This window comes from Lepidochelys kempii, chromosome 1, assembly GCF_965140265.1.
Source record: "Lepidochelys kempii isolate rLepKem1 chromosome 1, rLepKem1.hap2, whole genome shotgun sequence".
Taxonomy (NCBI): domain Eukaryota; kingdom Metazoa; phylum Chordata; order Testudines; family Cheloniidae; genus Lepidochelys; species Lepidochelys kempii.
The window spans coordinates 215,909,527-215,931,271 of record NC_133256.1 but is presented as its reverse complement, the minus strand read 5'-3'; the positions used below and the strand labels follow the sequence as shown (position 1 = coordinate 215,931,271).

Sequence of the window (21,745 nt, the reverse complement as noted above, 5' to 3'; positions counted from 1 at the left end):
GCTCTCACAGTAGCTGTGTAGCCGGCGCTTTGAAGCTGTGGCTCGGGCTGGGACAAATACCCAGTTTTGCCCAAAGAGTCGGGCTGCCCCGGGCTGGGTTTAAAAAGGGGACTGACTGTCCTGGCCAAAAGGGGGGCGTAATGGGGGGCGGGGTGTGTCGGAGTCAATTTTTCAACGCGTGGGGTTGGCAATACTGGGTCGGGGGGCAGCCCATTGTGTGTGTGTCGGGGAGGGGCATTGAGCCCAGTTCATAGCCGGCCGCTCCAACCAACCACTCTGTCCACTCCAGACCACAGCAGTCTCTCCACCCAGCCCCGCCCCCCACGCCCCGCCCCCAGCCCTCCAGCCCCCCCCCCGCCGGCCTCAGCCAGGGCTCTCGTTTCCATGGTAACAGCAAGCAGCCGGGCGCGAGGGTCACGTGTCCCGGAAGCGCCCCCTTGTGGCCGGAAGTGACGGCGCGAGGCACAGGCAGCCCCGGAGGCCCCAAAAAAAAAAAAAAAAAAAAAAAAAGAGGGGGGGAGGGGGAAATAAAAATAAAAAAGGGAAAACCCCCAAACGCAGGACGCGGCGCTGGCGGGGCCGCCCGGGCCCGAGCTGCGGCACCCCCGCCCGGCAGACGGGCCGCTGGGAGCCTTCCCCGGGGCCGGCCGCGCGGGGCTCCGCCGCCGCCCCATGAGGAGCGCGGCGCCGCGCGGAGCGGGCCGCTGGGCGGGGATCAGAGGTAACAGCCCCCCGCGGTGCCTGCCGGGCCGGGCCCCCCGCGCCTCCGGCTCTGCTGCGCCCGCCCCCTCCCCGCTTTGTGTCTCCGGCCCCCGGAGGCCCCCGACTCCTCCGAGGCCCCGGCCCCGACAGCCTCGGGCAGAGAGGCGGCGTGGGGCCGGCGGCGGGGATTTGCCTCCCGGGAGCCGGCCTGTCCCTCTTCCCCCGGCCCGCGGGGGCTCAGGCGTCCCGCTGTGTCCGCTCTCCGCCCTTGCCAGGGGAGGGCCCCACCCCGCCGCCCGGCTGTTTTCTGCCCGGCGTTGAGGTTGCGTTAAAAACAAGGGTTCACCCCCAGCCCTCCAGGACGGCCCGAAATCGCCCCCTCGCTTAGTTTCCCGGAGACGGAAGCAGTTTGGCCCTTGCCCCCATGCAGAGCCCAGCTGCGGTCATTGGGGCTGTGCCCAGGGTTAATGGGCTCACCGGTCCAGTTGCAGACTCAGTCCTGCAAACACACAAGGTGGGTAACTTCGCTCATGGGAGCGGTCCCCGCACATAAAGTGACAGAGAGACACAGGTAAGCTCTGGAACCGGCTTCCAAGGGCGGTGATAGAACCTCCGTCCTGGGCAGTTGGTAAGACCAGGTCGGACAAACACCGGCCAGGCATGGTCTAGGTTTACTTGGTCCTGCCCCACTGCAGGGGCTGAACTAGATGATCTCTCAAGGTCCCTTCAAACCCTTCATTTCTGTGATTCTGTGTGTCACTGTTTGCAGGATTGGGCCCTAATTTGACCCGGCGGGTTAAACTTTTCTGTAAATGGCATACATAAATAAACAAACTCCATTGAAATTCTCTGGCAGAGGAAAAAAGTAACTAAACAGTAAAGGTGAAAAATAAATGAGCTCTTCAAAACTGATAACGTTTTAATTAATTCGGGTGTTAGTGTGGCAAGTAAAGATATTAGGATTCAAATATATATGTATACCTTGAAGTCAATAAGAGTTGTGCATGTGATGATCTACAGGATCTGGGTTGTTGATTTTTTTTTAACCCAACAGTTAAAATTTCCAGTACGGGCTGCTTATGGCAGCCTCTTGTCTGCCATGGGCCAAGTATGATCTTTACCTGTTGCTGTCCATTGCCTCTGATCGCACTCTAATGTTTTAGCTTTACTCTCCTTCTCTTAGGTAACACCAGATTCTAGTGTAAGTTTTGTTCCTGAATTGATTACTTTTGATTTTAAATATTTGTGTAACCTTATTTTTCTTCTCCACTCTCTGCCTCCAGCATACTGCAATTAATTTCCCCTCACCTTAACTGCCTCTTTCTCTGCTTTGGGACTGTACTGGATTGTTCTCTCTGGGTGGGTGTGGGAATGCACGGGTAGAATCAGACCTATTTAATGGTTTGTCAGAGACCTCAGATGGCTGATAATTAATGAAGATTCTCCTTTAGTTGACATGGTCCCATGCTTTTAGAGCAGTTCTATCCCTGCTGTTGCTATGATGCTCTGGATGGTCATGATGTGCAACATAGTGACATCCATGACATCCTAGGTGATCACAGACTTGTGTCAAACATATATTGTATGGCAAAACTCCTATTGACTTCAGTGGGAGCAGGATTGGGCCCTGTGGGATAAATTCAGACCTAGTATAAGCAGGTCAATTGCTGAGTAAGAACTGAAGGGTTTGGCCGGTAGAATTCAGAGATGCAAATGATCCATGAGACTAAATTATGTGCATTTTCCCACTCTGTCCATGTGGAATTATTCCCTACAATATGCAAGCAGTGAAGTAAAACTATAGGTTTTGTTGTTCAGTAGGCCCTCTCCTGCATGCTAACAGTTCTCTGTGCTCCCACGTTATCGGCCTCTCAGACCCACCGCACAGTGATCCTTGCTCCTCAGTTTTGTGCTCTCCACAGGATTTGACTGGTGAGGCTCTGTCTGCTCTGCATAGATTTTCAAAAGTGACGATTTGCTTATATGGCCCAGTACTCTAAACCAAAAATATTTCTTGCCTGATGTAATGAGCAACCAGAAGTTGGTCCAATAAAAGATGTTACCTCACCCACCTTGTCTCTCTAATATCCTGGGACCAACATGGCCACAACAACACTGCGTACAACATTGGCTAGAGAGAGAGACTTTTATGGAGCTCCCTCATCTCTGGCTGTGTCCCCTACTATCTGATTGTCATATGTGTTTCAATCACTAGAATGCTGCAGTTCTTCAGAAAGAGCTGCGCAGGTCACAGTATACGAACCACTGGTCTGGGCAACTAAATACATCACTGATGGATCTGGGATTGGTTGAATTAAATCAATGCTATTTAAATCACAGTGTTTAATCGTGATTTAAATCAGCAAGCTGGAAACTTTTATTTAAATAATTGATTTTTAATTTTGTTTTGAACTTGTACTTTCTAATTATTTTCCTAAAGAAAAGTTGATTCTCATTGGTTGGTAACCATTAAAACATGTTGATTTTTCAGTTAATTATAGCCTTGACACTTAATTTGCTATGCTTTGTTAACCAGGAGGAGACTATATCTAGACACATTTATTTAAGCTAATTTATAGCTTAAAATACACTTATTAAGATTCTTAATTTTTACCATTTTTATTATTAGACAATCATGAGTGGTGCTTTTATTTACTAGATTATTAATTTTTTTACTCATAATTTGTGTCGAGCTCTTTTTAGGTGGAAATTGAAATTCAGTTAAAGCACACAAAATCAGCATTTTAAAATTGTTTTTGTTTTATCTAACTAACAATCTTAAATGTGTTAGATACATAAAATCAAAAGTTGATCAAAACATGTTTTCCATTAAAAACTCATTATTAAATAAAGTACATACTATATTCTGACCACGACTAAAGCTCGTAGGTGCTATGATAAATCAAAGAAATAAATTGGTAGTGAACTGAACTGATTGTTTCTGGTCAGAATATTCTTCAAGATTTTACAACTAGCAGATCTCATTCTCTCACACCAAGTTTAAATTCATATTCGTATTTTATTTATAAATTGGAAGAGGAAAACCAAGCTTTTCTGCTTTTTCAACTCCTAATCAGTTTCTTAACTTTCAGTGAACTAGTCATTGAACTGAACTAGTTGAATCAAAAGTATAACTGGGTTAAAAAAAGAATTAGAAGAAGTTCATGGGGGATAGGTCCATCAATGGTTATTAGCTGGGACTGGCCAATGGGATGGATCATTTGATAAATTGCCCTGTTCTGTTCACTCACTTGAAGCATGAGGCACTGGCCACAGTCAGAAAACAGGCTATTGGTCTGAATGGACCATTGGTCTGATCCAGTATGGCCATATCTTATGTTCTCATGAATAAACTGAAAGGAAGAAAATACTCTCTCTTTACATTCAGAAAAGGCTACTGCTGTCAAAATCCGGTTTACAGTTCAACAAACTCTTGTTCCAGGTGTTTAGCCAGTGACTTCCACCAGTTATAGTGGTTGGATTTCTTTAAAACTTCATCAGCAAATGTGTACTACTAACAATTTAAAAAATTAAAAATAATATTAATTTATTGTAGTATGTTTAGGCCTTAACATAAATTGTCATAATTTCAGATTTAATTTTAAATAGGTTTATTTTTTAAAAGAAAATGTATTTACTTAAAATGTTTAAAAATCATCACTTTTTGTGTCCTCCCTGGATGGATCTTAAGTGACTGCTACATGTATTGTGATAGATAATACCCTGTGATTATACACTTTGGATTGGGTAGGGGCACTAGACCACAGACTAGGAAGGTGTGGGGAGATGGTTCAGGACTGGCATAATTCCTCAGCCTCTCTGGTTTCCTTCAGACATGCAGAGCCCCCATCACAAAATCTCCTCCCATTACCCAGTCAACCCCTATCTCCTGCTGCTGGAAGCCCTCTATGATCACTCAGGCACATCTTCCCCTTTTGTGAGAAACCCTTCTTGATCCCCTGGATGAGGGCTTTCCATTTCATCTGCCTCCCTGTTGATGGAAACCCTCTCCAATTCTTCCCATCCCCCATATTAGCATGACCTATCTTTCTGCTGTTGGAAAATCTCTCTGACCCTCAGAAGACCTCCCTTAGAAACCTTTCCTGATCCCTCTGACATGCATTCTCCATGTCACCCATTTCACTTCCTGCTGGTAATCCCTTACCACTCCATGTTCCTGACCCGATTCCCCCTGGCTGTGCATTCTCCACACAACTTTTCACCCCCACTGGCAGGTCCCAATCTAACAGTTAAATCAGAAACGATCAGGGGTTACAGCCCAGCCACAAGTGTATGTCTGTGAGCAAGAAGAAAGAGCCAACCTGAGTGGGGGACCAAGCCAAGAAGGGAAGGGTTGCATTTGGGTGTTTTCGCAGCGGGATAATGGAACTGGGAAGAAGAATCAGCTGGGAAGGGAAGACCGGTTACTAGGAGCACAATATTCTTTTCCTCAGTTCACTTATGTTTGAATGGAGATGAGGGGGTCAGGTAATTGAATAACTGTTTGAATAATATACAACTGGTATTTTCCTGCCTTTATAGGAGTTTAGAGCTTGCTATGTAACTGCCTATTACAGCAGCAGCATGGCCATAAATTGTGGAAATTTGTTCATTTCACTTAAACTAATCGTGATAATAAATGACAGTTGTGTTTAAACTGAACTGTGGGCCTAACCTCTGGGTAAATTGAGACTCTTTTCTCTCAGTGCTGCAAGGCAGAATTGAGGGGCATCAACAGAGCTGAGTGGGGTCCCAGTACTGGAATAGCAGGGGGGCTGAAGGACAGGACTGAAGGGCACTGGCAGAGCTGTGTGGGGAACTCAAGACTGGCATATTTAAGTTAAAAAGCCATCCGTGATGCAATGAAATACTAGTTTGGTTCTTTTGTTAGTGTGACGTGGTTTCTAATTCTCTCCATTTAGGTCTTGAATCAGTCTCCTCTGTTTGAGATCCCTGGGACCTGTCACCATGGAGACTGAAAGCGAGCAGAACTCCAACTCCACCAATGGGAGTTCAGGCTCTGGAGGAAGCACTCGCCCTCAGATATCTCAGATGTCTCTGTATGAGCGACAGGCAGTGCAGGTGAGGAGCTAGCTGTGTTCTGAGTTGGATGGGTGAACAAGAGGGTGTAGTGAGAAGGGTCTTCTACATCCTTCACTTTGTATGCCCATTCACCTGGAGTGGGAGTGTGATCAGAGGGTTGGCATGTTTCAGACTTGGGCAGATAAGGGTTGCCAAGCCTGGCCAGACACTTAGTCCATGTAGTCCAGTATCCTGCTTCCATTTTTACTGGAGCAGCCATTGTTTCATTTTTAGTACAGCGTGCAGCCTCTTATTCTATTGAATCACATTATTGCACAACTCTAATCTCGGAGCAGGCCATTGGTTCGTTTAGTTCAGTGTCCCAGCTCCTTTGGCTGTATTAGAACAGCCATTGGTCTTTTGTGTCTGGTACTCTGCCAGCACTGGGTCAGAGCACTTGTCCACCTAGTTTAGCATGCAAACTTCCAACTTCCTGGAGTTTATTAGGTCTAGTATATGAACTGGAGTACATCTGAAGTCCATTGAATCATGTATCTCCCTTTGGCTGTACCAGCTCAGGCCACTGATCCACCTACTCTGGTGTCCTGCATCCTGCTCACATAGCAAATCCTGTGGCTGATGGCCCCACTACATCCTGGGAACTTTGGATGATATTTTTTTCCTTGTAGCAGTTCTTTAGATCATTATGCCTCGCTCTGACTGCACCCCATGGGCACATGGTGTGTGGTGGCATCTGTTTTTTTTTCAGAGTTGTTTTCTTCTCTTTCTCCAGGCCCTTCAGGCATTGCAGAGACAGCCCAATGCAGCCCAGTACTTCCATCAGTTCATGCTCCAGCAGCAGCTCAACAGTGCCCAGCTCCACAGTCTGGCAGCTGTCCAGCAGGTGAGTTGTCATGGGACAGAAGGAAGGAATCTTCTGATACTTAGATAGTAAACCTTTGGGAGCCGGGGCTGTCTTTTTGTTCTATTTGTACAACACCTAGCATGCTGGGGTCCTGCTCCATGACTATAGCATCTAGGCATGACCGTAATAAAAATAATTATAAACTGGGGGCTTTGTGGAGAGATGGAATTAATTTTCAAGTAAAGAAGAGAGCTTGGATAGGTCCTCCAGGTCTCCATTGGGAACATATTGCTGGGAGTCACCTCACCAGCCCCTCATCCCCTTTAAATATGAAATAGATTATAATGGAGACAATGGATGCAGGTACATTCTGAAATGTGCTCAGGATGGGCAGCGACTTGCTGTTTTTTCTGAGCATATAGGTAGCCCTTTCAATGTGAAATTTCAGAGTCAGGTTTTCTGCCCTTTGTATTTTCTCTGTAATTTTTGCTTGGTTTCTTTTCAAACTTTGTTAATAGGAAGTGTTAGTAATCTGTCTCTGGCTAAAATTAGTCCATAACAATCCAACTTTTCTGTTGACTGATACCTTTTAAAAACCACTATCTGTCTACACACAGGTTAGTAGTGAGATGTATCTTGAGACGATCTGGTGCAACAGGGAATATATTCTTTTTTTTTATGGAGGTTTATTTGTTTTGCTGTTGGACACACAATGTTCTCCATTGGCAGGTACATCTTTCAGTCAGATTGATCCTACATTGCAAATGATTTTGTGTGTGGTGGCTGACAGACTGTTGCACTTACTGGCAGATAAATTCTTCCTCAGCTGTGGCACGTCTATGGGAATCCCTGTTTCCTACCCTCGACATAGTGGGGAGGAGTACCTGGGAAGTGGATACACACAAATCTTAGTTGTGCAACAGTTCAGGTTGCTGTCCACAAAACAAATTCAACCCAAAATCACAAAGGTAAAGAAATGAGAAGCGCATCACCTAATAGTACATTCCCTCTTTTCCTCTATCCCCAGACACACAATTTACCAGTATCACAATGCCATACGCCACAGAACCCACACACCACAACCTGAACTCTACCCTCCATAGAAGCCAATCTCCCCATCTGCAACATAATGAACTACAACACCGAACATCCATAGCTAATACTGGTGGGGAGAACAGGGTGCAGTCGGAAGAGTGGGTTGAGGGGATAGAGTTCAGGTCGCAGTGTGTGGTATGTGGTGCTCCAGTTCCCTGGGGTTGGGGAAGGAGTTGTCATAGTACAGAAGGGAGGGAATCTGCTGATACTTAGATTGTAAGTGTTGGGACTGGGAATTCTTTTTTGGCTAAATGTTCGAATTGGATTAAAAGGTTCACTGCAGTTGCTCATTCTCTCCCTCTATCCCTTTCTTACAGGCTACAATTGCAGCCAGCAGGCAGGCAAGCTCCCCCAACACCAGCACCCCACAGCAGACCACCACCACCCAGGCCTCAGTAAGTAACTGTCCTCTTCCCTACATGCATCCCCTCTTCCCTTCAGAACTCAGTCAGCCAGCAGCACACAACCACTGGGGATGCCAGGAAGCCACAGGTTATGGCAGGAAACTGTCAGCAGTAAGCGTTTGGGGCACTCATCATTATGTGGGGGTTACAGAATTGGGAGAGGGGTAGACCCCTTGGTAGTGGAGGTATCCACAGCTGGAAAGGTAAAACTGATCTCTTGTGATTGGGAGAATGGGGATAAAGTCTGTTAAGGTGAGGAAGGGATCATGGCTCATGGGTGGAGAGAAGAGGAGTGATGAGCAGTAGGCAGCTGGATGAGTCCTGCTGGGGAGTAGGGGAGAGTGCTGTTTGGGAGGAGGTCAGGAACTTGTGTGGGATTGAAGAATCAGGGTTAATTGGAGGGGGAGAGAGAGAAATGGGGTGGCCAGCAGAAGGCTGGGGGAAACTAGTCAGAGGCTGGCAGTGTCTGGAGAAAGGCCCCCATTCCTTCATTAGGCTTTAGATCCTATTAGTAGCAGTGTTTGTGTCCATCATTACGAGTTTGATGGTAACTGGATGATGTGCAGTGTGTAAGTGGGTTAGTGTCCCAACGCTGTGGCTGACTTCGGATTCCAGAGCCTCTTGGAACAAGGGCTCCTACCGTGAGCTGCTGAGGCTATACTGCGATGGGGACCAGAAACAATTGCTTGCCCCACCCAAGGTATTGCTGCTGGAAAGGGAGGGGATAATGGTGCCAAAAGTCAGTCTCTGTCATTCTCTCCCTGATCTGTCTAGTTCTGTTTTTTGGAAACAGGGAAAGGCTGGGCCTTAAAATGCCAGTTCCTGCTGTTCCCCCTGCGTGTGTAGAGGGAAGGGGGCTGGGCCTCATCTCTTTTATCCCCATCTCTTCCTGTGTGATTTGGGGCTTTTCTCTGTTTTAAGATCAATCTGGCCACTACATCGGCCGCCCAGCTAATCAGCCGCTCACAGAGCGTGAGCTCTCCCAGCGCCACCACACTTACTCAGTCTGTGCTCCTGGGGAACACCACCTCGCCGCCTCTCAATCAATCACAGGCCCAGATGTATCTCCGGGTAAGAGACATGTGCACACAACATGCCCACACCTGCCTTTTGCTCAGTCCAGTGCTCTGTCATATGGCCACCAGAATAAATCCCTGACTCTGGACCCAGTCTCAGGCTCTGATATAGCAGGACAGGGAATGGGTTTGATATATTTTAAGCTTTAGGTTGGAAGGCCCTAGTTTCTGGAACTACCACAGGTTTGATTCTGAGCAGAGTTGACTCAGCATTCCAAGGTAGATGTACTGAGTTCAGTATGCTCTACTGTGTAGGGAGTGCTAGTGGATGAAACCTTTAGGAACCAAGCTGTCTGTGCTTTGCATGGATGTTGAAGATCCCATGGCACTTCTCATTAGAGTAGGGTACATATATGAAACATAGATCCCCTCCTCTCAGCAAATCTCAGGTTCAGATATATAGATCACAAAAATAAATTTCTTCCACTCTACCAATTCTGGAACAAATATTTATCTGACAAATTAATCTCTTCAGCCACTGCCCGGCTCAGGTTCATAATTCAGAATTAATGTCTTCCTCTCTTTCAATTCTGGGTGCAGAGATGGGTCTGAAAAAATGTCCTCTAAACCAGTCCTGGGTGAGGCTATACATCAAAAATTAAACCCCCTTTTAGGAACTCTGGGGTTCAGTTATAATAATAATTCTCCCTACTCTCCACCAGTGATGGACTCAGGTTATAATTCTCTTCTTTTCAATCACTCCTGGATGTACATCTCAAATAGATATCTGCCTCTCAACCAGTCCTAGACATACATGTGAAAATGAAATTCTGGTCTCTTAGCCAATCCTGGACAGCCCTTTGGTAAGCAGTCCAGCTGTGCGTGTGATGGAAGAGAGCTCCATAAGGAAGCAGTTTCTGGTTCCCAGGTTCCAAGGGCTGCAGTCTGGATCACAGGGTTGGGAGGGTGGGTGATTTTGCAGTGTGTGACACCCCAGCCCAGTGTTGCTTTGTAATTTGTTTGCTTGTGGTTCGCTTTCTTTCTTTCTCTCTCTCCCCCTCCACTCCTTCCTCCTCCACATCACCCAACCCACCCCCACAGCCGCAGCTGGGGAACCTGTTGCAGGTGAACCGGACCTTGGGCCGCAATGTGCCTCTTACTTCCCAGCTCATCCTGATGCCTAACGGGGCCGTGGCTGCTGTCCAGCAGGAGGTGCCACCCGCTCAGTCTCCCGGGGTCCACACAGACACAGACCAGGTCAGTGATGCCCCCCTCCTGGGGTTCGCACTCCCAACCCTTCCCCCACACGCACACTCACCCCACTCTCGGATCTCTGTCTCCAGTTCAAGCTCTCCCTTTGTAGAAGGCTAACTCTGCTCTGCCTGCCTTTCTGTATCCTTGGGCCCCCTGTGGACAGTGGGGTCTGCAGGCTCCATTCTCTCTTCAGTGTGTTATTGTGCTGACTTGTCACTTCCAGAGAGCAGGTTCATTTCCTGCCTAGTTTTCTGGGTGACCCACTAGTTGGGTCATTTCCATCTTCATGACTGTTTGTTTGGTTACGTTGAGTGAAACAAATTGGTGGATTCATAGTCCAGTTCCTAGTGAGGCAGGTGCTCCACAAGAAAGAGCCCTTGCCAGTATTAATACTGATTGGTCCTGTTCCCTGGCCATCTTAAAGAGGCCAAGGATTGACTAGGCCACAGAGGCTGGGCTTTCCCTTAAAAGGTTTCCTTCAGGTCAAGCAGCATGGATGCTCCCCACCAGTTGTCTTGCCCCATCCGACCATTCTGGGTATTTCCAGAGGCCTTTTTTTGATCCCCTGAGCTCCTGCCCCACTGCAGCTGCTTCACATCTGTCTTGTCTGCTGTTTCTTTGGAGTAAAGCCAACCGCGATCACACTTGCAGATAACATTGCAATTGGAGGGGGAGTGAGCATAAAGGATGGCAGCACCAAAGTGCAAAGAGAACTGGAGAGCTCAGAGTGGGCTGCAAACAATGAGAGGAGATTTGGGCCTCCTGGGTGGAGTGCCCTGTGCCCAGGGAAAGGAGATAGGCAGCCCAAAAGTAAAAAGAGATTTACTGAGCTGGAAAGGGGATCCCAAGGTGCTATAGACAATGCTGAGGTGAATCCCAACAGCTCGAAGGCCAGGCAGACGCATACAGAGGCCGTCCCATGCTGCTCATGCAGTCTGTGCTGTTAGAACCTGCTATTCTGAGAGAATGGTGCTATTTCAAGTTCCCTTCAGAAAGTGCCATGAAATCTTTAACTTCCACCAGAGCTGGGGCAGAAGGGTGTTCAGGTTAATGTCTTCTACGAAGAGATGACCCCTCTAATAGTGGAGCACTTTCAGTATTTCTCTGAAGTATGGGCCAAATCTGAGTGCAAGAGGCTAGAGCCCATGGACTGACTGACTGACTTTGCCAGTGGAGCCAAAATGGACTTTTTATGGTGTTTCCAGGCTCCCTGCCTCTCTCTGTCAAACTACAGGGAAATACATGAGCATCATTGTAACCTAAACAAATGGGTTGTTTTGTATGTGTGTGTTTCTAGGTGCAGAACTTGGCTGTGAGGAGCCAGCAGACCTCAGTCGTTAATGCCCAGCTGCAGAGCTCTGCTCAGAAAGCAGCCCTTCCAGGAAACTCCCAGGCTTCGGGCCTATCACAGGCCACAAATGCCAGCCAGACCTTGGCAGTGGCTCAGGCCTCTTCTGGCAACACAGGCCAGTCCCTGAATCTGAGCCAAGGGGCAACAGGCAGTAATGGTGTCTCTGGGGGCGTGGTGGCAGGTGGTGGGAGCCAGGCCACCACAGGGGTGGGCCAGGCAGCCTCGTCTGGCCTTGGGGGCAGCTGCCAGAGGAAAGGCACTGGGGTGGTGCAGCCGTTACCAGTAGCAGCTGCCCAGGCAGTGACAGTGAGCCAGGGGAGCCAGACAGAGACAGAGAATGCAGCGGCAACAAAGAAGTCTGAAGCAGACGGTGGGCAGCAAACCGTTGGCATGAACCTGACTAGGACAGCTACGCCAGCGCCCAGCCAGACCTTGATCAGTTCAGGTAGGTGATGATCCAGCCTTTACCTCCGCTTCCTCCGTTTCCCCCTTGCTCTTGCTGTTTAGCTCCCTAACTCAGCTCTGTGACCAGGGCTGACCCTTGAAAGTCCAGCAGTGGGAACTTCCCATACATACCTCCCCTCCAGCATGCTCCCACCAAAGAGGTCCCTCCCCAGCCAGACTGAGAGAGGAAGTCTCTCTCAGCCTCTTTAGTCCTTGGCTTCTCTGCTGAAACTACCAAAAGTGGGGCTAGTTGTGGTGGTCACTTGTAGAGAGATGGGTTGGAACCAGTGCCCCAGAGGTGAAAGGGTCTGTATCCCACATTTCCCACTACCTTCATCTCCTGCTGCCCCTTTGTTGTTAATGCTGTGCACTCTCCTTTTCTTCTCCCCTTCTCTTGTCTCTAGCCACATACACACAGATCCAGCCCCACTCACTGATCCAGCAACAGCAGCAGATTCACCTGCAGAAGCAGGTGGTGATCCAGCAGCAGATTGCCATTCATCACCAGCAGCAGTTCCAGCACCGCCAGTCCCAGCTCCTCCACACCGCCACCCACCTCCAGCTGGCCCAGCAGCAGCAGCAGCAAGCTTCACCTCTGACCCAGCAGCAGCAGCAAGCTCCGCCTCCCCAGCAGCAGCCTTCGCCTCCACAAAATCAGCAGCAGGCTCAGACCCTTGTGGTCCAACCCATGCTGCAGTCACAGCCTCAGCCCATACAGCTCCAGCCAGACAGCCCCTGCCAGCCAGCCACCAAGTCACCTGTACCCATTCAGTCCAAGCCACCTTCAGCCCCCATCAAACCACCACAACTTGGGGCTGCCAAAGTGTCAGCAGCGCAGCAGCCCCCACCACACATCCCAGTGCAGGTGGTGGGGAGCCGGCAGCAGGGCTCAGCCCAAGCCCAGGCACTGGGTTTGGCTCAGATTACCCCTACGGCGTCGGCCCCCCGGGGTATGCCAGCAGTGGTCCAGCCCGTCTCCCAAGCCCATGCCACTTCCCCATCATCCCAAGCTCCTTCTGCCACAGCTTCCCCCCAGGAAGCCCCTCCCCTCACAACTGGAGTCAACTTGGCACAAGTTCAAGGCACGGCCCATGTGGTGAAGAGCACGGCCTCGTCCCCAGTCATGGCTCAGGTGCCTGCAGCATTCTACATGCAGCCTGTCCAATTACCCGTAAGTGATGCCAATGGGAAGGGGAATAGGATAGGGGTTCTTTACCTTCCCTTCTAGGGCACCAGTTTCAATCCAGCTGCATGCCAGTGAGATGAGATGGGGATGAAGCTTTTCCCCTCTAGGGCACTGATTCTAATCCAGCCGAGGAGTTAGTGACCAATAGTCATTCTCTCTGATATGGCGATTCAGTAGCCTTCATGAAATGAGTTGGAGCTTAGTCCTCCCCAAAACAGGGCAGGTATCTGTCACAGATAGCATTAACTGGCCTCCTTATTGTCAGTCTTGGCAGAGGGATCAGGGGCAGAATGAGCCACAGAGCCTGAGCTCCCCTCTTCCCACTAGATGTGGGCCTTTCCAGGTCAGAGACCCTTTGTTGTGTTGTATCAGCCTCTAAGATCAGGCCAGCTGTAGGCCTTTTAGGATCCCCTGGTGTCAGGGGACTTCCTATTTTCCAGTGGTCCCTCAAAGAAAGCAGTGGGGGTAGCTTTCGCTATCTTCATAAGGCTGCATGGGTCCCTGTCTCAGTGTTCACAGGGACTTCATTTGGGGATCTTGCTGTGCGCCCTACTGCAGCCCTGTTGATTTTCTGTGGGTTTCACCAGGGTAGCTAAAGGTGGAATTTGGCTCCGTTGTTTCTAAACTCTGCTGTCAAGACAGTGAGCTTCTGTGACAGCTCCCAGATTCTGCAGCTCTCTGTTCCCATCCAAGACCACCACCGTATCAATCCCTGCTCACTTGTGGGAGCAGACTGGCCAGTGACCAACCTATCTGGAAACTGGCAGATGGCTGCCATTCCACCTCCTTCTTATGGGGCCCATCACCACAGACTGGGGACATTGTGAGTCACTGTGTCATGGCGCTGCTAAATCAGTGTGGTTGATGTAGGAGGAGGAGATGTAGAGCACCAAGATGGTGATGGCGGCAATGGAGATGTCAGTGTTGTGATGTTGTTGTTCCCTAATAGGAATGCATGGCAGCCTAGATCCATGGTGGTGGGGAACATGAGGGGTTGACCATGGGAAGGAACCAGGCTGGAGCTGGAGGGTTGAGGAGGTGCTGGCTATTTCCCTTCTGACCTTTCGTATGTGTTCTGCTTTTCCCTGCACTTTGGGTTCCACTTCTCCCCTTACACGTTCCTGGTCCTCCCACACAGGGAAAGCCCCAGACCTTGGCAGTGAAGCGCAAAGCAGAGTCTGAGGAGGAGAAGGAGGAGTTGCCCAGTGCCACTACACTCCTGCCCGCCAAGTCGTCTCCTGTGGCAGAGAGTCCCAAAACCATGGAGGAGAAGAGTGGCTTTGGAGGTGAGTGGGTAGAGAAGGGCTCTGATTGCTCGGTCTGTGGCCTGATGATGTAAAGCAGAGGGGCATGGTGATGGACAGGACACAGGCTAGATGGGCCAGTGATATGAAGTCGGATGGTGGACTGGATGGGCCAAAGGTGTGGACTGCTATAATATAGCTGGCAGGATGGACTAGATGGGCCAGTGGTCAGATCAGTTGTGGTGAGTCCTTTCTTCCTTATGAGCTTTTATTCTTCCAGAGAAATCTGAGCCTGTCCTCAGCACAACTCCAAATGCCCCCACAAGTGAAGCAGCGTCCGTCACCACCACATCTTCCCCTGCCCCTACCCTGGCAATGGTGTCACGACAGACTGGAGACTCCAAACCCCCACAGGCCATCGTCAAGCCCCAGATCCTAACGCACATCATCGAGGGCTTTGTCATCCAGGAAGGGGCAGAGCCATTCCCGGTAAGAGCCGGGGTCCACAGGGGAAGGAGTCAGAGCCGCCCTGGGGAGAAGCTGCTTTTTGTGGGACTGGTATTCTTCCATCACTGTAGAAGTTTCTTTCCCCACCCCTCTCTCCCCTGCCCCCCAGGTGCAGTGACAAAAGAGGGGAAGGGAGGGATTTGTGCTGTAATTACCAGGGAAAGAGGCAGAGGGATTAAAGGCAAGTAGATAAGTGGGAGGATGGAAGGCAAAGTTGGGCTGGCTGGTTTCTCCAAAGGTCTCTGACACAACGAATGGGACAGGGAATGTCAGCGGGTTCTTCTCTTTAGACTGACTCATAATACAGGGAAAAGGGGGCACTGCTGCTCGTAAAGAGCTGTAAATTTAAACCAGATAAGGGAAATACTGCTTCATGTGGTGTGTCACTGTCCTTTGGAACTCGCTGCTGCAGGATCATAGAATCATAGGACTGGAAGAGACCTCTAGAGGTCAGGATATTCAAGGCGAGTGGTTTAGCAAGATTAAAGATCAAGAAGAGCATCTACAGTGATGGTGCCAGGATACAAATAATCAGTATGTCTGGCTTCTGAGCAAGCACTGGACACCAGCTGGCTGGGTCAGGAAGGAATGACCACTATGTGGTTCAAGGTCTCCCCTTCTCAGTGAGCTCTGAGAAGGATTGGGGCTGGGATCCCTGCTGGGGGCAAGGAGCCTCACTCCCTGACTCAGTTCACTTCTCCACCCTTTGCAGGTTGGCTGCTCTCAGCTGCTGAAAGAGTCTGAGAAGCCACTCCAGGGAGGGGCTCCCTCCGGGCAGAGTGAGAACCAGTCCAGCAACTCCCCAGGAGGAGATAGTGCAACCCTGGGTGAGTCTCAGCTCCAGGGAGCCTAGCTTGTATCAGGAAAACAGCTTTTCGGCCTTCTCTTGTTTCCTCTTCCCATACTTCACAGTTGGTGGTGGGTGCTGCTCTCTCCTTTCTCGAGGGACTAGGAGCATGATGCTCAAACTCGGAGATCTAGGGTCTTCATTTCTTGGGTTTTGAGGGAGGGAGGGAGAGAAGAGTCCTTACACACTAACTAGAGATACTTGGGCAGTCTGGATCCTCTCTGCTGGAAGCCTGGAGGTTCCAATGCAGTGCAGAGCCAATAGGGAGGGGTGAATTGAGGGGATTCCTGCCTTTGTGTGGAGGATAGGGGTGTCCATGCGTGGCAAGAGGGGAGACTCTAAGAGGCATTAGGAGAGGAACGAACCTCTCTGCTTTGCTCATGTCTTTGTCCAATCCTTGTCGTCAATATCTCAGTCAGTGGGGTTTCCATCCCATCCCTCAGGGAGGCTCTTCCACAGCCTAATAGCTCAGTAGACTCTCCCAAGAGAAATGGCTGAGATTGCTGAGTGACTCTCTTGTTCCTGGTAGTAATTGGGGGCAGGGGGGTTGTGTGATTTTTCTTTGGTTGTAACAAAGGATCTCGCTCTAGAGCTGGACAAGAAGACAAACCTGCTGAAGTGCGAGTACTGTGGGAAATATGCCCCAGCCAATCAGTTCCGGGGCTCCAAGAGGTTTTGCTCCATGACCTGTGCTAAAAGGTAACACCAGGCTTTATCCCCCTCCTCTCTGACTATACTTCCCCCACAGCTGGATATGTTCCCTTCCCCAAGTTACATACAGTGCTCATTCCATCTGGACCTCCATGCAAGAACTACATTGGCCAAGTTGGGAGCTCTGTGTGCAGAGAGCCTGCTGGATTGGACCTATAACTTGGATAGTCACTGCTGAGCATCTGTCCACGATTAATCCTTCGGGGTGGTGGGTCAGGGTGTTGCACCTAAAATGCTCTTGACTCCCCCAGGAAGTGGGGTGAGGGAATTGTTCCTACACACTGAAAGAATTCTCTTCCCTCAGCAATGGTCAAGTCTACAGCTAGTTAGCAAAGGCCTGTTAATAACACTCTGCTGGCTTGTGTTAGCCCTATGGGGCCTGGAAGGCCCAGATCTGGAATGTGTGTTTGGGGGTGGGCCGTGAGGGGAGGGAAATGTGGGAAAATCACGCCAGGAGTTGCTGTCCTGAGAGGACACAACCCAGAACATCTTGCTTTCTCCCTCTGGAGGGAGGGGTCTGGTTGGTCCATCAGCTGCTGAGTTAGTGCAGGATTCTGTGGTCTGAAAATGTTGCTTGTGCTAAAGGTCAGCACTGCTTCCTTTCAGGAGGAGGGCTGGAAGAGGGGGGACAGACCTTGAAATCCGATGGCAAAGAGGAGTCAGTCACCTTCTGTCCCCATCTAGGGGAGGGAGTAGGAGATGAGCAGGACTGTTTCCTCACTGCTTGTCTGCTCTTCTTTGTCTCAGGTACAATGTGAGCTGCAGCCATCAGTTTCGGCTGCAGAGGAAGAAGATGAAGGAGTTCCAGGAAGCTAACTATGTCCGTGTGCGTCGGCGTGGACCGCGGCGCAGCAGCTCCGAGATCGCCCGAGCCAAGATCCAGGGCAAGCGCCATCGGGTGAGTACACAGCCCCATTTGCCCTTGTCCTGCCAGACCTCGAGCCTGGCACGATGGAGCATTACCTTACTGGAGGTGTTGTCTTTTGTACCCTGGACATACTCGGTCCCCATCACAGTACTATAGTTGTGTCTGCTGCTGGAACTGCTGGCCCCTCAAGCCCTGGATTTATTCCTTTGGTTGGGACTAAATCCAAAGTCCTGGCTACTTGTGGGGCTTACGCCAAGATCCGCTGGCACTTTGGCTAAGAATCGGGCGTTCTGTCCTAACTCATTCTGCCTCTCTAAGTCACTCCCTCCTCAGAGTTCGAGTACTTCTCTCCCATGACAGTGGTGTGATGTATGGCACTGCCTGTTTGAACAGTTGTTGCATTTCACCCCAGAAGTGGCTGCATTGGGATGAGTTATCCCTGCTTACACAGTGTGTGGAGAATGCACTGCAGAAGAGAAACTGCTACCAAGACCCACTGGGGCTGCTCATTCTGTCCAGTTTCTCAGATTTCTCCAGGCTGCTCTTGATGTTAATAGGTTTCTTTTAACCATCTTCCTTTTTCTCCTCCCCCACTTCCCTGGTGCCTGTAGGGGCAGGAAGACTCCAGTCGAGGCTCCGACAACTCTAGCTATGATGAGGCTCTGTCCCCCACGTCCCCAGGGCCCTTGTCAGTGAGGGTTAGTCATGGAGAGCGAGACCTGACCAGCTCCAACATGGCCCCACCTACTCCAGACCTACATGGCATCAACCCAGACTTCCTGTCCAGCAACCCCAGCCGCTGGAGTGTAGAGGAGGTGTATGAGTTCATCGCATCCCTGCAAGGTGAGGCCAAGCTCTTGTCCTGTCCTGTCCCCTCCCCTACATGTGTGACCCAATAGAGCACGAAGGGCTAACAGCATGTCTGACAGCCAGGGGTGCAGGGTGCCCAGCATGGAAGCTTGGGATGTGGGGAGCTGGGTAATCCTTTCCTCATTCTTCTTGCTTCACTCCTGGGGCTTCTAATTGAAGCAGACTCTGAGGCAGTGCAGTCAGATCCTTTGTACTCCCCAGCCTACCAGGAGAGCAGGGGCCAGGGCAGATGAGTGGGGCAGATTCTTAGAAACACCCCTTCCCCCCCCTTTCTTGCTCACCAGGATGGCCTGGGAGACTGGAAGCAGGAGTCCATTTTTAATGGAGTGGGAGTGTGTGAGTCAGAGACCTGTCTCACTTGGCCTTCTCTCTTGCCGCCCCCCCCCCCCCCCCGGCAGGCTGCCAGGAGATCGCAGAGGAGTTCCGCTCACAGGAGATTGATGGCCAGGCCCTGCTGCTGCTTAAGGAGGAGCACCTCATGAGCGCCATGAACATCAAGCTGGGACCTGCCCTCAAGATCTGCGCCAAGATCAACATCCTCAAGGAGACCTAATGGCCTTGGTGCCAGAGGTCTCCCTTTCCCCCAACCCCAGTGGAACCACCTGCCTCGGGAGCGTATGGCTGGGGGAATGGGACCATTTCCTATGATCTTGCATAACAAAGGAAAGAAAATGAGAAAGGAAGTTTTAAATGAGTGAAACTATCACTTGGCAGCCTGTGTCTTGGTCTCTTAACGGTGCTACAAGGGGGAGGAAAACTCCCACCTGGGGCCTTGAAACTTTTCTTCCCTTCATGAAGTGCATCTCGCTTTCTTTTAAATCCTTCCCCCCCATGGAGAACCAGAGAAAGTGAAACTCCTAGAAAGGGGGGAAAAAAGGACATCCTTCCACCTCAGAGGCTTCTGGAAGTAACCAGTTTTTTGCGGGGGAGGGAAGGAAAGCTGAGCTGGCCCCTTCCTGCCACAGTGGGGCTGCTAGATCCTCAGTTATTTCTTTTGAATTTTTCACCATACCAGGATGTGATGCATGGAGTAGAACCTACCCAGTGCAGCTGCCTTGCTTATCTGTGGGGGAGGAAAGCTAGTGAATTCCAGATGTTAGGAGAGGTTGACAGGTAAGAATTAGCACTTAAAGTGCCACCTCCCATTCCACTTTCTTAAAGCCTCCTAGACTATGGTTCTGCGTTGGGTTTAATAGCCATCGTGGCATATGTACCAAACCCTGGAGGCCCAGGGCAAAAGCAGTTGCTTTGCTTTACTGTCTCCTTTAGCGGTGCGGCTTGAAGGCTGTAAATGTTGTAGTAGCTGCTCACTCCAGATTCACCCCCATTGGGCCAGTAGAAGGGGGTTTAATTAGAGCACTTCTGCCAAGGAGTTTGGAGAACAAGGGGGAGCATTCATTTTGGGAGCCCTGCAGCCTCAGGGGTTTGTCTCTCTCCCCAAGACTGGGACGTTACTTACGGATCCAAAGCAGGAGTTTGAGTGCTAAGGCTCCAACCTGTTCTATGGGACTTTTCATTTTAGTGTTCTCTTTCAGTTTGTATTATTTTGTATCTCTTCTCCACTCTCCTCAGGAGAGTGTACGGGACAAAGTTTCAAGGGGCAGGACTGTACCCATCTGCCTCGGGTCTCTTATTTTTGGTTGTAAAACAAATATTTCTTTTCCTCATAAAAAGAATGCTTCAAAAACTGCTTAATTCTGCATCTTAATGACATATGTAAACAGACCTTAGCAAAAACCTAAGCTTTTCTCCCCTTTTAATTCTACACTTACTGCCCTCCTCTACACAGAAAGTTGGTAGGCAAAATGCAATACTTTGCAAACTTGTTTGACAGCTTCAGAGGTTCCAGGCTCCACTAATGGATCAGGCAGAGCTCCAGTTAAGGAAGCTTCTGCTTAAAAACAAAACACACATCAAGGAAACTTCCAGAAAATGTGAGAGATAAGGATGAGACTTGGTTGCTAGAGTGCAGTAGGATGGGAGTTTCAAAAGTGTCCGACCCTGACCTAACTCTGCTCCTGGGCTGAATGCTTTTGGAAAACGCATCCCTAATGCTCAGCAGTGAGTAAATTCAACACTGGGATTCGTTCTGTGCCATGTGTCTCAGCCCCACCTGCTGTCTCTGCATAAGAGCTACTCGCATAAATAGTCCGATGAAATGTAAGTCTGCTCTGTATACATGAACAGCAATGGCATGGTGCTGCAGGAGGGCCATATTGAGAGAGTCCTCCCAGCCCCCCTCCATGCGTGATGCTAATAAGGTCTGCTAGGATATGGTTTTATTACCCATCTGATGGCTGTAGCTAAAAGGTGTTCTCTCTGATCACTAGCAGGCAATTGCATAGGTTACTGGAGGGCTGTTGGCCTGGCTGAAAGTAATGAAGCTACACCATAATTGAGTAGAAGGGCTGAGTCTTGCTCTTGTATATAGTAGTGATTTTGTGAGACTTTGGTCAAGGGTATGTATCAGAGTTGCATTAGAAAAGGGGACCGCAGTGAGGGAAGGTGTTTAGAGGAGGGAGGACAGGAATTGAGGGTCAGTGCAGGAACCTTAACTTGCTTACAGTGAAATACTGAGTTTGAATTTTATAATTAAAATTCTCACTTGTTTGGAAGGGAATTTCTGTAGGTTTTATTTACTTATTGAATACAGGCCTCAAGAAACCAGCACTTCTTGTGACCCATCTGACTAAAACACTGGATAACAAAGCACATGGCCCATATTTTGAATACTCAGAGGTTAAAAGCTGATCATAAACTCAGACTTTAAGGTCAGAAGGGACCTTCGATCATCTAGTCTGACCTGCACATTTCAGGCCCCAGAATCTCACCTACCCCCTCCTGTAATAGACTTATAACCTCTGGCTGAGTTACTGAAGTCCTCAAATCATGGTTTAAAGACTACACGTTAGAGAATCCACCATTTACCCTAGTTTAAATTTGCAAGTGACCCTTGCCCCATGCTGCAGAAGAAGGTGCCAATCTGACCTAGGTGAAAATTTCTTCCTGATGCCATATATGGCGAGTGGTTAGACCCTGAGCATGTGGGCAAGACTCGCCAGCCAGACAGCTGAGAGAGAATTCTCCATAGTAACTCAGAGCCTTCCTGAGCTAGTGTTCCATATCTGTGCTAGCAGTCACAGATTGACTACATGCCATTGTAGGCAGTCTCATCCTACCATCCCCTCATAAACTTATCAAGCTCAGTCTTGAACCAAGTTAGGTTTTTTGCCCCCACTGTTCCCCTTGGAAGGCTGAACTTCTCTGATGGTTAGAATCTTTCACCTAAATTCAAACCTAAACTTGTTGAAGGCCAGTTTATATCCATTTGTTTGTGTCCACATTGGCACTGAACTTAA

The 21,745-nt window shown here is 49.5% G+C and overlaps 1 protein-coding gene across 4 annotated transcripts; it reads left to right on the top strand.

Annotated features, from left to right (window-relative positions):
- Positions 1 to 518: 518 nt before the first annotated feature.
- Positions 519 to 20,073, top strand: PHC1 (polyhomeotic homolog 1). Of its 4 annotated transcripts, none has more exons than XM_073313294.1 (15): positions 519 to 721; positions 5,625 to 5,784; positions 6,518 to 6,628; positions 8,002 to 8,079; positions 9,010 to 9,159; positions 10,206 to 10,361; positions 11,656 to 12,154; positions 12,558 to 13,324; positions 14,478 to 14,625; positions 14,864 to 15,072; positions 15,803 to 15,917; positions 16,528 to 16,636; positions 17,396 to 17,546; positions 18,128 to 18,359; positions 18,785 to 20,073. In XM_073313294.1, exons 2-15 carry the CDS (start codon positions 5,671 to 5,673, stop codon positions 18,937 to 18,939), a joined length of 2,994 nt encoding a protein of 997 aa, XP_073169395.1. In that variant the 5' UTR covers positions 519 to 721; positions 5,625 to 5,670; the 3' UTR covers positions 18,940 to 20,073. The 4 variants fall into 4 exon arrangements, with proteins under 4 accessions (XP_073169395.1, XP_073169412.1, XP_073169419.1 ...); XM_073313302.1 differs by lacking the exon at positions 519 to 721 and adding an exon at positions 781 to 1,216; XM_073313311.1 differs by lacking the exon at positions 9,010 to 9,159.
- Positions 20,074 to 21,745: the final 1,672 nt, after the last annotated feature.

Bases quoted from the DNA above. Each gene is read 5' to 3' on its own strand.
- PHC1 (XM_073313294.1), top strand. From the start codon at position 5,671: ATGGAGACTGAAAGCGAGCAGAACTCCAACTCCACCAATGGGAGTTCA. The intron at 16,637-17,395 runs GTAACACCAGGC...TCTTTGTCTCAG, and splicing joins TCCATGACCTGTGCTAAAAG to GTACAATGTGAGCTGCAGCC. The intron at 17,547-18,127 runs GTGAGTACACAG...TGGTGCCTGTAG, and splicing joins TCCAGGGCAAGCGCCATCGG to GGGCAGGAAGACTCCAGTCG.